The sequence below is a fragment of the Sciurus vulgaris genome, assembly GCF_902686455.1.
Source record: "Sciurus vulgaris genome assembly, chromosome: 14".
In the NCBI taxonomy this organism is placed as follows: Eukaryota; Metazoa; Chordata; class Mammalia; order Rodentia; family Sciuridae; genus Sciurus; species Sciurus vulgaris.
The window spans coordinates 75,764,944-75,779,617 of record NC_136475.1 but is presented as its reverse complement, the minus strand read 5'-3'; the positions used below and the strand labels follow the sequence as shown (position 1 = coordinate 75,779,617).

The window sequence follows — 14,674 nt, the reverse complement described above, 5'->3', positions numbered from 1 at the left end:
TGAGCTATTTTTTACGAAAGAGAAACACAGAATGAAATAGCCGAAATATTTCTTAGGATGAGAGGTTAAACAAACAAAACAAAACAAAAAACCCCAAAACACCCCAAACCTTCAAACACTGACCTCGAAACCATTCCTGCAAAGGGACTCACATTTAACTGAACCAGACTGTGGAGTGCGGAGCAATACAAAACTTTGCCAAAGACTATTAAACAATCAGCTGACAATTTGTTTGTGGACACCAACATCTGGGTGTGATGCCAACAGAAGCAGACAGTTTAACAGAGAATAGGGAAATAAACAGAGAACCCTATTGAAATTACTGTCATCCTAAGATGACTGCATATGCCCAAGGATGTGCCCTCTGAAGTATGACATTAAAAGCATTAACTGCGGAATATTATACTTCATTAAAATCAGTTAAGGTTACGTTCACAGGTACTAGGGATCAGGACTTTAACATATCTTTTTGGGAGACATAATAACTCATAGTATCCAAACAGAGACTCATGGTAAAAAATAATGAAAGAAAAATATGAAAAGAAAATCTTGAAAGTAACAAGAGAAAAATGATTCTACAATTACAAAGTAACCCCAGTAAGATTAACAGCTGTCTTCTCTTCAGAAACAATGGAGGTTAAAAAGCAATGGAATTGTATTCAAAGTTCTAGGGGTGAAAGCATCAACTCTGTCAACCAAGAACCATACTTCTAGTCAAACTATCTCTGAAAAATTAAGATTAAATAAAAACACTCCCAGATCAACCAAATCAGAACTTTTGTTGCTAGAAGACCTGCATTCCAAGAAATACTAAAGCAATTTCTTCAGAACAAAAGCCCATAACACCAGATAGTGATTCCACACATGGGCCCAAAAAAGAAAGAACACTAGTGAAAAAAAACTGTAATTATAAAAAACACTTTAAATGTATATTTTTCTCCTTACTTCTTTTTTTTTTTTTTTTTTGAAAGTGTTGAACATTTTATTAAGTTTTAAAAGTTTTACATTTGTGATTCACTAAGAAATAGCAGTGCTGCTTCTCAAAGACGTTATCCTTTAGTGCATGGTTATGGGCTTTAGGACTTGTTGAGGAAGTACTGCTATTTTTTCATTACATTCATCATGCATTCACTTTCTTGGTTCGGGACCAGGAAAATTATGTCCTCTTCTTCCTCACCGAAGTGTTTCTCGATGATGTTCAGAGCAGCCTGGCTAATCTGACGGTTCTCATGCAGCTGCAAAGCCTCGATCCTATCAATCCCGCCCAGCTCTTCTATCAGAAGGCACAGGCTTTCCTTCTCACCCAGTTTCTCTGCTGTCTGGAGGATGTAAGAGAGGACATCCAGAATGATGAGAACAGTCCTCATATCTGGGACACTGAGCAGATGCAACAGTGGCCCCAAGACTCCCGAGTGCACAAGTACAAACAACTGGTCCACGGTGGCCCCTGTTGCAAAGTTAGCCACTGTCCACACAGCCTCTTTCTGAACTTTGAATTCTCCATTCTTCAGTAGATCCACCAAAGGCGGCAGCATGTTGAAAGCAATCAGCTGCTGGATGTGCTGGTGGGGCCCGGCAGCAATGTTGCTCAGGGTCCAGGCTGCTTCCTTCTGGATGGAGGTCTTGGGGTGCTTCAGGAGCTGGGGCAGCACACTCAGCAAGCCCGCACTGATGGCCAGCTGGATCTGGTGATCTGTTCCCGTGACAACATTCCCCATGGTGCGGAGAGAAGGGGTCAAGACATTGAGTTCCGAGCTGGTCATGAGGTCTACCAGCCTGGGCAGAACCCCAGTGCTGACCACTTGACCGATACGCTCATTGCAGCCATCGGTGAGGTAGGACAGAGCCCAGCAGGTGTCCGAGAGAATCTCACTGTCATGATGCCGCAGCAGGTAGGACAGGACAGGCAGCATTTGCCTCACCGCTTCCTTGCAAGGATACGGGTTCTTGTTTCGGCACAGGTTGGACAAGGTCCATGTGATATTTCGCAGAAATGTGATTGGTATGGTTGACGAAACCAGGGTCAGCAGATGTGGGATGGCATTGCTGGAGATAACGATATCTCTGAGTTTTGGACCGTCATCGGCGATGTTACCGAGGGCCCACACAGCCTGCTCGCACACAGTCATGTGCGGGGAAGACAGGAGCTGGATCAAGGGCAGGATGGCACCCGCTTCCACCACGGCTTGGGTCTGTTCCGGAGTCCCAGAAGCAATGTTGGTCAGAGCCCAGGCTGCCTCGAACTGCAGGTAGGGGTGAAGAGATGACTTCAGGAACTCCACCAGCCTTGGAATGAGCCCTGTTTCAACAAAGGAGTTTAGAGGAGGGTTCCGTTCCCGGGACAGCATTTTCCTGGCTGCCTGTGTGGCCTGGAAACATACAACTGGATCCGAGCTGTTCACACCTTTGATTATTTCATCCAGAGAGAGGCTGACCCCTTTCGCTGGTTTTTCAGAAGCTGGTTCAGGGGAGACATCATTGATATTTCTTCTCTTTAAGACCTGCTCATCTTTATTGGCTTTCCGGAGCTCCAGGCTGATGGTCATCCTCTGCTGTCGCCTCACAGATGCATCTTTGCCTCGGTACTTAAACTTTCTCAGTCGCTCTTCAGGAGCATCCAAGGTAGGCATCTCGACTGGAAAGAGGAAGCCACCTGGCAGGAAACCACCTCCTTACTTCTTTTAATGAATTTAAAAAGCACTCATATAAAAGAATATGTTCATAATTGTGTTTTGGGGACTATAACATATGGAAATATAATATATTTGATAATAAAAGCACAAAAATGGGGTCAACAAGGCTGAATGGGAGTAAGGAAATGACACAAGATAGCAATTTTAATCCACAAGAACAAATTAAGAGAAATGGTAAATAAGATTCTCAATATAAGTAACACTATAAATATTTACTTGCTCACTCTCCTCTTTTCCCTCCAAGTTTATTTAAAGGACATAAAATCACATAAAGTATAATTATAACAATGCATTTATTGTAGGGTTTGTAATATATGTAGTTGTGATATGCATAACAATAATAGCATTAAAAAGTGAAGGAGAATAGAACTATATAAAGAGCAATGTTTCTGAATTTCACCAGAATTTAGCATAAATTGAAGGTAGATCTGATAAATGAAGATGTGTATGGTAAGCCTTAAAACAACTACTAAGAAAATAATTCAAATGGTTATGGAAAAAAATCATAGATAAATTAAAATGTTATTCTAGAAAATATTAATATAATAAAAAGAAGATGATGTTGGATAAAAAGAACAAAAAGGCATCATAAACATGGGGAAAATTGATAAAATGGCAGATATAAAATCAGGTATATCGATAACATTAAGCGTGAATAGATCAAATGGTGAAATGTGAGACTGTGTGGGGGGTCAGGCAAAGGGAGAACCAAGATCCATCTATATGTTTTCTATATAAAAACAAATTTTTCTCAAATGCACATTAAGGCATTCTCTGGATAAACCATAAGCTGGCCCATAAAAAAGTCTCAATAAATTTAAAGGATTGAAATAATACCAATTATTTTCTCTGACCACAATAGAACAAAATTAAAAATTAATAGCAGAAAAATGCTTGGGAAAATCACAAATATGTGGAAATTAAAGAACGCATTTCTAAAGAGCAAGTGGGTCAAAGAAAAACTCACAAGGAAAATTAGAAAATAATTTTAGTTGAATGAAAATAAAGATAAAATATACCAAACCTTAGGGGAAGCAGAGAAAGCAGTGCTTAAGTGCTTAGAGGAAAATCTATAGATCAGATGCCTGTATTAAAAAAGGAAATTCTCAAAGCAACAACCTTACCACCCACCTTAAAAAAAGAATAGACTATGTCTAAACCAATCATAGAAAGGAAATAATGAAGATTAGAGCAAAAATTAATGAAATATAAAATAGGAAAAAAATAGAGAAAATTTCACAAAAGCAAATTTGGTTCTTTGCCAGTATCAAAAAATCAATAAACCCAAAGCTAGGTTGACCAAGAATGAAAAGAATTTCAATCACTAAAATCATCTATGCAAGAGAGAATATTGTCACCAAATTTATAGAAATAAAAGGATTATAATAGATACAATTAAAAGACTGCATGTCAATAAATTATATAACTTAGATGAAATAGACAAATTCCTAGATAGACACAAACAATTGAAACTGACTCAAGAAGAAAAAGAATAGATATGACAAGTAATGAAATTTAATTAGTGATTTTTCTTAGATAATTGCAAAGAAAATTCTGGATCTAGATGTCTTCATTGCTGAATTCTTCCAAATATCTAAAGAAATACTACCTTTTTTTTCACAAACTCTTCCAAAAAAATAGAAGAGGAAGGAACACTTGTATGTTCATTTATGAAACTAGAATGATCCTGATACCCAAATTGGAAAGATATGACAAAACAACAGACCAAGATCTCTTCTGGATATAGATACAAGTAACTTCAACAAAATCATAAAACATAATTCAGCAAGATATAAAAAAATTATATGCTATGAGATCACATGGGATTTGTTGTAAGATAAAGTATATTTGTATATCACATTTAGTGTAATATAAAAAATCAGTAGAATAAAACACAAAATCAGGAATCTCCCCAGGAGACACAGAAAGACCATCTGACAAATCCAATACTCTTTCATGATAGAATATGTAACAAAAAGCAATATAAGGGAACTTCCTCAAGCTAATAAATTGTATCTACAGCCAATATTATACTTCGTTGTGAAAGACTTAATGCTTTCCTCTAACAAGAGGAAAAAGACAAGGGATTAATTCAAGTCACTTCTATTCAACATTGTACTCAAGTTCTAGGCAGGACAATCAAGCAAGAGAAAGACACAAAAGATGTCTGGATTGGAAAGGAAGGATAGCTATCTCTCTGCAAATGACATGATATTGTAAATATTCAAACTAATAAACAAATTCAGCAAGTTTTCAGAATAAAACAAGCAGTTGCACTTCTACATAATTACAATGTACAATCTATAATTGAAATTAAGAAAACAATCCTATTTATAATAGTATCAAAAAATTAAATGGTAATAAATTTTACAGAAATGTAAAACTTACTCTTTGGTCTTAAGTATCCCTCAAAGGCCCATGTGTTAAAGGCTTAGTCCTGTGTGGTACTATTAGGAGGTGGTGGAACCTTTAAGAGGTGTGGCCTAGAGGGAGATCTTCTGGTTATTGGGGCATGCCCTTCAAGAGGATAGTGGCACTCCAGTCTCTTCCTCTTCCTCTTTTTCACTTTCTAGTCATGAGGTAAATTGTTTGCTTTGCCATACACTCCCCACCATGTTATGTTGTCCTGTCACAGACCCAAAAGAAGTGGGACCAACTCACCATGGACTGAAAACTCTAAAGCTATGAACCCTTTTCTCTTTGTAAGAATAATTAGCTCAGGTATTTGTTACAGTAACAGAAAGCTGACACATTCTGAAAAACTATATTGTTTTCTAACATTGTTGAAAGAAACGCTCAGTAATGAAAATTATGCATGTTCATAGATCTGAAGATGTAATACTATTAGAACAGAAATTATTTTATTTATTTATATATATGCATATATATAGGGAATACACACACACACATATGCAATATATATAGAGAGATTAAATGCAATCTCTATCAGAATCTCAAATGATTCTTTGGTAGAAATCAACAAGTTGATTCTAAAATTCATGTGGAATTATAAGAGACCCTGTTAGCCAATATAGTTTCAATAAAAGAGCAAAGTGGGAGGATTCATAATTCTTGATTTTAAAACTTACTATAATGCAACTATGTTCAAGACAATGTGTTTCTAGCATATGCATAAATACACAAATCAATGGAATAGAATTGAAATAAACATTCACATTTATGGTTAATTGATTTTTGAGAAGATACCAAGACAATTCAATAGACTTTTTAAAAAGTTTGCTGGGTCAACTGGATAGTCAATGAAATAAAACAAAATTGGAGTCCTACCTCATATTATATACAAACATTAATTCAAAATTGTCAAAACTTAAATGTAAAATTAAAACTATAAAGCTCCTAGAAGAAAACATAGGAACAAATTTTGATGACCTCAGGTTTGGCAGTGCATTCTTAGGTATGAAACAAAGAGCACAAGCAACAAGAGATAAAATAGAAAAATTAGAATTATCAAAATTTGAAACTTGAGTGTTTCAAAGAATATCATTAGGAAAGTGAAAAGCCAACCCACAGAATGGGAGAAAATATTTGCAAATCCTATATCTATTAAGGGACTTGTATCAACAATACATAAAGAATTACAACTCCATAATTAAAAAACTATCAAATTTCAAAATGTACAAAGAAGGCTATAATGCAATGGTAGGGACATTTTTCCATGAAAGGCCATGGTTTCTAATGTGACTATGCAATTTAGCTATTGTCATAAGGAAACGACCACAGAAAATATGGAACAGGTAAGTATGACTGTGTTCCAATAAAAGTTTACTCACAAAAAACAGGTGGCTGATTTACACAAGCCACAGTGTGCCAACCTTTGCCCTAGAACAACTCCTAAAAAATCAAATAAGGTCCAGCTACTAATTCCATTGTAGAGATAAAACAGGGTCCATGGGTACACCCAGAGTGTGACAGTGCTTATTGCTTGGTACAAAGAGGACAATTAATGATTCCTGTTTAACAAATGGATGGAGAAATAAGCGAGTCAAGGCACAGGCCACTTATTGCGTGTGGGTCCTAGTACTCCCTTTGGCGAGCCCCCTCATCTCCTGTTTCAGGGCACCTTGACTGTGAACCTCAGGAGGAAAAAGCTGAGCCAGGGTAGCCCTGATCCAGTCCATCAGCATTCCAGACAGAATGCAGCTGGGTGGACATGCAAGGTGAAGAAGAGGAGGTTGCACTGCACAGGGAAGGAAGGCTTTTTTCTCTGACCCAGGGATTAGAGCAAGAGTTCTTAGAAACCATCCCTTCCATGAAAGAGAGCTTTGGAGATGCCAGGCACCAGAGGATCAGTGCAGGCGAGAAGCCAGAAAGGACAACAATATGCTGGCTGAAAGGAAAGGAAAATTGATTTAGGTGATCCAATCAAATGATTTCTGATTCAGGCCAGGAAGGGACTTAGGAGGCTGGAAAATCAAACCAAATGATAAATATGGGAAGATACCTTGCTTTCAGGTTGTGTCCCCTAAGAGTCATTAATGTGTATTTTTTTCTGTGTCTACAGGACAGAAGACAGCAGCGTGCAAGTGTGCCAGCCTGAACTTTCAGGCTAATGGATTAAGTAGGAGATGGGAGTCAATCTTCTTGACTTTTGTAGCTGCCTGACTCTGAATTTTAGCCAAAACCAAATCACAAATAAAAATCACTGAAGTGATTTATTTTTTCCATTTATAATGACTTATTCTAGGCACATAGGGACTGACAAATCAATTTAGTTAAATTTTCTTTGCGCTCAACGATACTGTGCAAACTGCCTGCTTGTCCCTTGACTCGGTGGAGGTCAGGGTAAGAGGAATCTGTAACATTGCCAACTGTAAGCAAGAACAGCAACAGGGATTTTGGAGATGGTCAGGAAGGACTGTATCTGCCAGCAGACTTGGGGACCCTGAAACTCTTGCAGTCATTCCTGTGATAGAAGCTGAGTCCGCCTGAGAATTATGATCCACAAATGTCCCGCCAAACAGAGAGAATTGAGGGCCTACTGTATAGTAGGCACTTTGGGGGCCCAAATTTGAATCAGATGCACGGTCTGTCTTTAGGAGCTCCCTGGCCAATAGAAAAGAGACTATTTCATTCCATTCCATTCCCAGTATTTTAGCTAAGCTTTGAAGGATAGGACTTGAGGAAGGACATTGAGGCACAAAAGAAACTTTGAGGAGACTCCCTCCATCCTTGAGACCTAGGTTACAGGCAGGCCTCTTTTTGGCACCTATGCCCCAGGATAGTCAGGGGATGAATAACCTCAGATCTGCATGATAACTAGGTTATTTATGTGATGATTGAACTTGGTCAGCTTCCATGCTGCCCTTGACTCACCTATGGTACTACCTATGGTATAAACTGGCCATGTTCCTGTGATTCCATTTTCTCCCCTTGAGAATTTGACTCTAAGCAATGGATCATCTGATGGAAAATTAGATGCAGCCATTTTTTACTGACTGATCTGATGCATTGCACAACAATTGATTTGTAAGTGATTCATCCAGACATGCCCTTCAGCTTCTGTCTTCATTTTTCAGTGAAGTGGAGGTGAATAAGCATTAAATAATAAGTTCAGAAACCCCGGTCCTAGCCCCAGCTCTCCTGCTCACTAGCTATGTACCATTGATCATTTCCCCTGCTCAGAGTTTCCTTATCTGCATTGGGAAGATATAGGTAGTTGGTAAAATCCTTTCTGGCTATACCATCCATGGTTTCATATAATAAACAAAAAAAAAAATGTCCTTTTTATTGGACCTTTAGAGAGAATTCCTAAATTATTTCCAAATGATGTGCCAATATTCAGTGCCATAAAGGGCCATTATGACAATAGTGGATGCCCCCTATGAGCACGCTTTGAATGACTGTTGGTTTCTCAGACCCCTGTCATCTTCAGCAGTGCTTCTCAAACTTTAAGGTGCATGTAAGTGACAGCAGGATTTTGTTCAAACACAGATTCTAATTTAGTAGATCTGGGGTGGGGCCGGAGATTCCATGTTTTCAACAATGTCCTAGGTAATACTGATGTTGATCACACTTTGAGTAGCAAGATTCTACAGGGCTTTGATGAGGAATCATGAGAGCAGTGTTAGGAGACTTGATTCTATATCTGAGAGAATACAAAATGTGAACAAATTTTTACCTCTAGTGCTTGCTCAAAGCAGGTACCAAGAAATGCTTGATCACTAATTGATGGGTTTCACTCTTTTGCTGAAGGTTAGGAGATAAAGCATCTCTTTACTTTTTATCCACCAAGGCAATGTAACCCCAGTGGCTTCCCCATCTGTAACATCACACCTCATCGTGCCTGTAATTATAACTTTCTAGGTCTCTTGGACCAACTTTAATTGAATACCTACAACAAGGTATTTTAAAACTCTGAGCTTCTTTGAAACCAACTTCCCAATAGCTAGAAACTAGTCAATGAGTTTTCATAGAGGAAAGGCAAAGTGTGGAGAAGGGGTGAACACAGGGAGGCTGGTTTTTGCTCAGAGTTTCATAAAGGACTCACACCTGTACAGAATCCCTGTTGCATCATTTCTGGTTGAAAAGGAAATGCATAAAGTTTTTAATTGCATATTTCAAAACTCCTAATCTCAACTTTATATATTTGTGTGACACACTTCAAGGAGGCCCGTTGTCCTTTAAAAGAGAGGACAGAGGAGCATAATGGCCTAATGAAATGGGATTTGAACTAGTGTGGGATATTGGGGTTAGCTCATTCCCTTTCTGAAAGTTGAGAAAGCAGAATTAGTCTAGAGACCCAGGCTCACCCCTGGTTTGTCGCCTAAGAATATCAAATTCATATTGATTGCTCTCTGATGAATGATTTGCATGGTTAAAATGGAAACATGTTCATCAATTTAAGTCCTGGCTTGCCATAATGTGTTTCTTCCTGAACACAGTGTGCGTGACTTGGAAGCAACTCGAGTTGCATCATTAATATTGCAGCTGCCAAGTTTGGGGCTTGTTTCTTTGACCTGGTTGTTAATCAGTCAATAAGTAATAACAGTGGTTTGGTCTTAAGAGCTTGAGGAGTGCCGACAACCCACATAATTAAAATTCATAAGATAGATATTTATCAAAATAACACTTAACCCACAAAAGAAAGGCATTGATCAGCCCCTCAACCCATATCACTTACAACAGAGACTTGCCTTCCGATTCTAATGGACATCTCTGGTTTCATGGTTGAATGAGGAGGCAATTGTGCCTTTTCCCATTAGGTCAGTGGGGGATCCATTTGCAAGGAAACAGTCAATTTTGGACCACAGATCATTAGAACTGAAAGGAGTAATAGAGATCTTCTAGCCCAAAGCTGTCATTTTATAGATAAGAAAACTGAGATCTAGAGAATTGGTTTCCCCAAGGTCTCACCATTATTTTAAGCACTCAGATCTTCTGGGCCGTTAGGCCACTGCAGTTCAAGAAAACACTGGGCCTTAATCCAGCAAAGCCCTTGGAACTTCCCCATTTAGTGGACCATTAGCATGACTACCAATAGATTTTTTTTTGTCTTTGACACAAAACAAAGTGAAAATGAACTAATCAATAAAAGAGAACAAATAGAGTCTCTACTATTCAGTGTTCATTCATAACACAAACTATGTATTAAACCTACTGTGTGCCTAGTACTCAAATGATTAAATTCTTGAGAAATTATTGAGCTCTCCAGTCTGGAACTTCAAAGCTCACTTCTAAAAACTCATAGGAGTCTTTGTCACTAAGATCCACTATTCTAATGCAAGAGAAATGTCTTTATACACCTCTCAGAGGTTGTCCTGCTAGACACCATGAACAAGAAGATCACTGAGAATAGCATAACATCAAAAAGTCTTAGAAATTCATGTTCATTGCTAGGTGCTATCATATCCACATTCTCTTCTAGCTTAGCAGTAACATACAGAAGTACTGCCCACTCCTTCAATTTTTTTAAAAACACTGTACAGAAGTTTGGAAATGTTTTATGAAGTCTATTCAAGGAAAACAGTGGTAATAAAAGCTGGAGTAAGATTTGAAATCAGGTCAATTTGACTCCAAGGGCAACACAAGCTTTTTTCCTCTCTTTCAATGCAACTGAGAAACTAGTATAGAGCAGTCAGTTACACAGACCTGGGCAGCTTTGAGCCTGAAGGTAGCAAAGGTGGTTTTCATTTGTCCACTAAGCTTTTATCTTCCCACTTGTTAGCATTATAATTTTCCACCTTCATCTTTGGCATTTTTATTTTTTATTTTTGTATGAGATACAGGCTTAATAATGCTAAGATTTGGTCCAAAGACTGATAGGAAGAAACAAATGACAGGAAAAAGAAAAGGCAGAAGAATAGTTAATTTTTCATGGTAATTCAATAAAAATGTAGTCAGAATCTTACAGATTGCTATCCTTAGGATGTGGTTTGTCCCCCAAGAAGTCATCTGTTTGCAGCATCGTCTTCAATGTGACCATGTGAGAGGTGGTGGGACTTTGAGAGGCAGGACTTTTAAGTGGGAGGTCCTTGGGTTAATGGGGACACTGCCCTAAGAAAGGATTAACATGGGACCTCTGCGTTAGTTCTTATGAGAATGAGTTTTTATAACAGCCTGAGCTTGACCCCTAAGTTGCTCTCTGGTTCCCTTGCACATTCTTCCCACAAAACCATTTGTGATTAGGCCCTCATGAGAAGCCAAGCCAATGGAGCTGCCTAATCTTGTGTTTTCAGCCTGCAAAACTGTGAGCTAAATAAACATTTATTTATAAAGTTACCCAGTTTCAAATATTTTGTTATAGTAACTGAAAAAAGAAAGAAAGAAAGAAAAAGAAAGACTGATACACTGATAAATGCCAATCAATTTTGCCACATGTTCCTGTCTGAGCGGGGCATGGTGGACTGACAAAGGAGAAAGGATCCCTGTTTCCTTATCATTTCCCAGTTCTCTCTGCCTATTCCCCCAGGGGACTAGTTTTATAATGTCATCACTTTTCCATTGATATCTCAGCATCAAATTATTATCTCCGAACTCTTCTCCTACATCATTTTCATTAGCTCCTTTAAATTAATCTGATTTAGCTGAAGCTATTAACTGAACTACGGCAGGTATCAAGAGTTCATCTTCTACTTGGTACCATGAGGTCTTTGAGAAAAGCCCCTTTCAACAGAGGCCAATTTTGTTGCTATCATATTGATGTTCACTCATCAGCTGATAACTCTCTATTAGCCCATCAAGTTCAGCTTTTAATGGCCAAACCGTATCTGTGACTGCAATCCAATTTCCACTCTGCACTTGTGGTTCCTTGATACCTTGGAATTCTTTAAACCTGCTTGATTAACCACCTGAGGCAAATGGCTTAGTCATTTTAAGTTTTATGAAACATCTGTGCACTCTGATCACAGATCAGCCAGAGGAGAAAATGGATCTGGAATCTTTCTCCTTAAACCATTTAGGAAGCATGCACCCTAAGATCTATGTGACACAAAATTCAGCAGGAGTGGGAGAAGTACTTAGGCATGTCAAAAATATCAGCTCTATAACCAATACCATGATTTGACTGAAGTAGTACCCTTAAGAAATCAAAGGGTTTTGGGATTTTCTGGGCTCACCATTGGAGATTGCCCCATTGGAAGCCTGTTTTGAAGAGGAAACAACTAAATGTATTTTTGTTCTTCCTTGACTCTTGGAGAACCTTGGTGGATTCACACAGAAACTAAAGGAAAACTTCTTTTCCCCTGTAAGATATTCTTTCCAAGTCTGGGGATTTGGCTCAGTGGTAGAGTATCTGCCTGGCATGCACAGGCCCTGGGTTCAAGCCATAGCACCACACACACACACACACACACACACAGATCTTCCTCCTTCGATTTGTTTCTCCATTCTTCCTTCTCTCTCTTACCTACACTGAGTACAGTTGTTTTCTAAATACTATGTAGGCCCAAGGTTGTTTTAGTCAGTTTTCTCTCTGCTGTGACTAAAAGATCTGACCTGAACAATTGTAGAGAAGGAAAAGTTTACTTGAGGGTTCATGGTTCCAGAGTTCTTAGTCCATAGACAGCTTCTTCATTCCTGGGGGGCTCAAGGTGAGGCAGAACATCATGAAAGAAGAGTATGACAGAGGGAAGCAGCTCCCATGATGATCAGCAAGCAGAGAGAGACTCATTCACCAGATACAAAATATATACCACAAAGACATGACCCAAGGACCCACCATCTCCAGCCACACCCTACCAGCCTTCAGTTACTACTTAGTTAATCCCATCAAGGGATTTATTTGCTGATTGGTTAAGGCTTTTATAACACAATCATTTCTCCTCTAAACCATCTTGCATTGTCTCACACATGAGCTTTTGGGGGACACCTCATGTCCAAACCATAACAATGGTGCTGCAGAGATTCTGTTAGCTTGAACATACATGAGAGAAAGGAGAGAGGCCCCTGTCTTCCTGATACTGTCCCGGCACTCACAGGTATGCTGTGCAGTTCTATCAGACATGAACGTGGAAGACAAAGCTCAGACACAGTGACCCTGAGGTCCACAGTGTAGGCCATCTCCAGACCAGCCCTGACTGGGGGACTCTAACCCAGAATCTGAGCCCTCTCTGGCACAGATCCTTCTACTGAGAGACATGGGAGTAGAGGGCTCTAATGGTCTCAGAACTGAAGTTGGCTCTAAACCATTTCAAAACCTGAAATTTACCGTGGAGTATTTGCTGGTCCTGAGGGATACACTGGCCTTTAGGGAACCGGAAAGCTGACTGTGTGTGCCCAAGCATGTAAGCTATTTTTACTGTATTTGTGCACACAAACAAGTTTTGGAAAAGCACAGTCTTCTCCCACACCTGGAATTCATCTAGACCCCAGGGGCTCTAGCACTGAAATGACATGCAGCTACTCTAAATAGAATAGGGGAAAATTGTGAAGGACTACCTGAGCTGACAAATTATGTATTAGAATGCTATTTTAAAATGTGCAGCATAAAAGATAGGAGTGAATATAAACTCCCTGTGCTTATAGCTCTAGCATAACTATTAAACCCAAATAGTAATAATAATTCAATAATTACTTAATGCAAAGTCAATAGAAATGTACAAAAGCACATTGTTCAAATGAACAGATCAATTTGCTGTGATGAAAGGCACTATTTACTGAAACAATGTCACTACTCACAGGGCAAGCAGAGCATAGAATACTCCTGCTCAGGTTCTGTGTCTTCCAGAAAAATGTGTTAGAATCCTAATCCCTGGCACCTGTGAATGTGGCTGCATATAGGGTTTCTGCAGATGTAACCAAGTTCAGGTGAGGTCACTTGGCTGGCCCTAATCCAACATGGCTGGTGTCAGTAAGGATGGGAGAGATGCACAGAGAAGGTCATGTATGCAGGGACAGAGATCGGAGTGATATTGCCACAAGCCAAGGAATACTAAAGATTGACATCCATGATAGGAAACTAGGAAGAGGTAAGGAAGGACTCTACCCAGAGTCTCAGCTTGGGGCATGGCCTGGCTGACACACCTTGATTTTGGACTTCTGGCCTCTAGAACCAGGAGAGAATAAGCTATCCAGTGCACAACCCTTTGTTAGCAGCAGCCCTAGAAAACCAATGCTGGTCTTTTCAGGTTGATATGCCCATATTGCACGGCATATGGGATGAAGAGTTTTTGGGATACCAACTGCTACAAATCCTTCTCTTACCAAGGCCCCTGTGATCATTTGGCCTTCAAGGGTATAAACTCCAAATCCACTTCACTTCTTTCTTCATGTATCACAACAATTTAAATACCATTTTGGGGTACCAAAATGATTGAAAATATAAGCCCAAAGAGTAGAGGAGAAAATGTCTTTCCTTTAGATTATCCTCAAAATGAAAACATATCATTTAAATTATCACAGAGAATTCATAGACCCTTGTGTACCCATGAGCTCTGAATTGAGGAGCAAAACCACTTAGATTTTGTCCCTTTCGCATTCTCTCTTGCCTTCCTGGATTTTTTGACTCTTGCTTCTACCTGGAA

General features: G+C 39.1%; 2 protein-coding genes across 2 annotated transcripts in view; both read right to left on the bottom strand.

Annotated features, from left to right (window-relative positions):
• Nucleotides 1-14,674, bottom strand: part of ALK (ALK receptor tyrosine kinase) — a 663,114-nt gene that overhangs the window by 209,099 nt on the left and 439,341 nt on the right. The gene's annotated exons all lie outside the window — the stretch shown is intronic.
• LOC306643844 (importin subunit alpha-8-like) lies at nucleotides 1,030-2,661 on the bottom strand. The gene has a single exon (XM_079110147.1). The coding sequence runs from the start codon at nucleotides 2,628-2,630 to the stop codon at nucleotides 1,101-1,103; it is 1,530 nt and encodes a 509-aa protein (XP_078966273.1). The 5' UTR covers nucleotides 2,631-2,661; the 3' UTR covers nucleotides 1,030-1,100.

What these genes read in the sequence shown, in the direction of transcription:
- LOC306643844 (XM_079110147.1), bottom strand. Translation starts at nt 2,630, where the DNA reads ATGCCTACCTTGGATGCTCCTGAAGAGCGACTGAGAAAGTTTAAGTAC.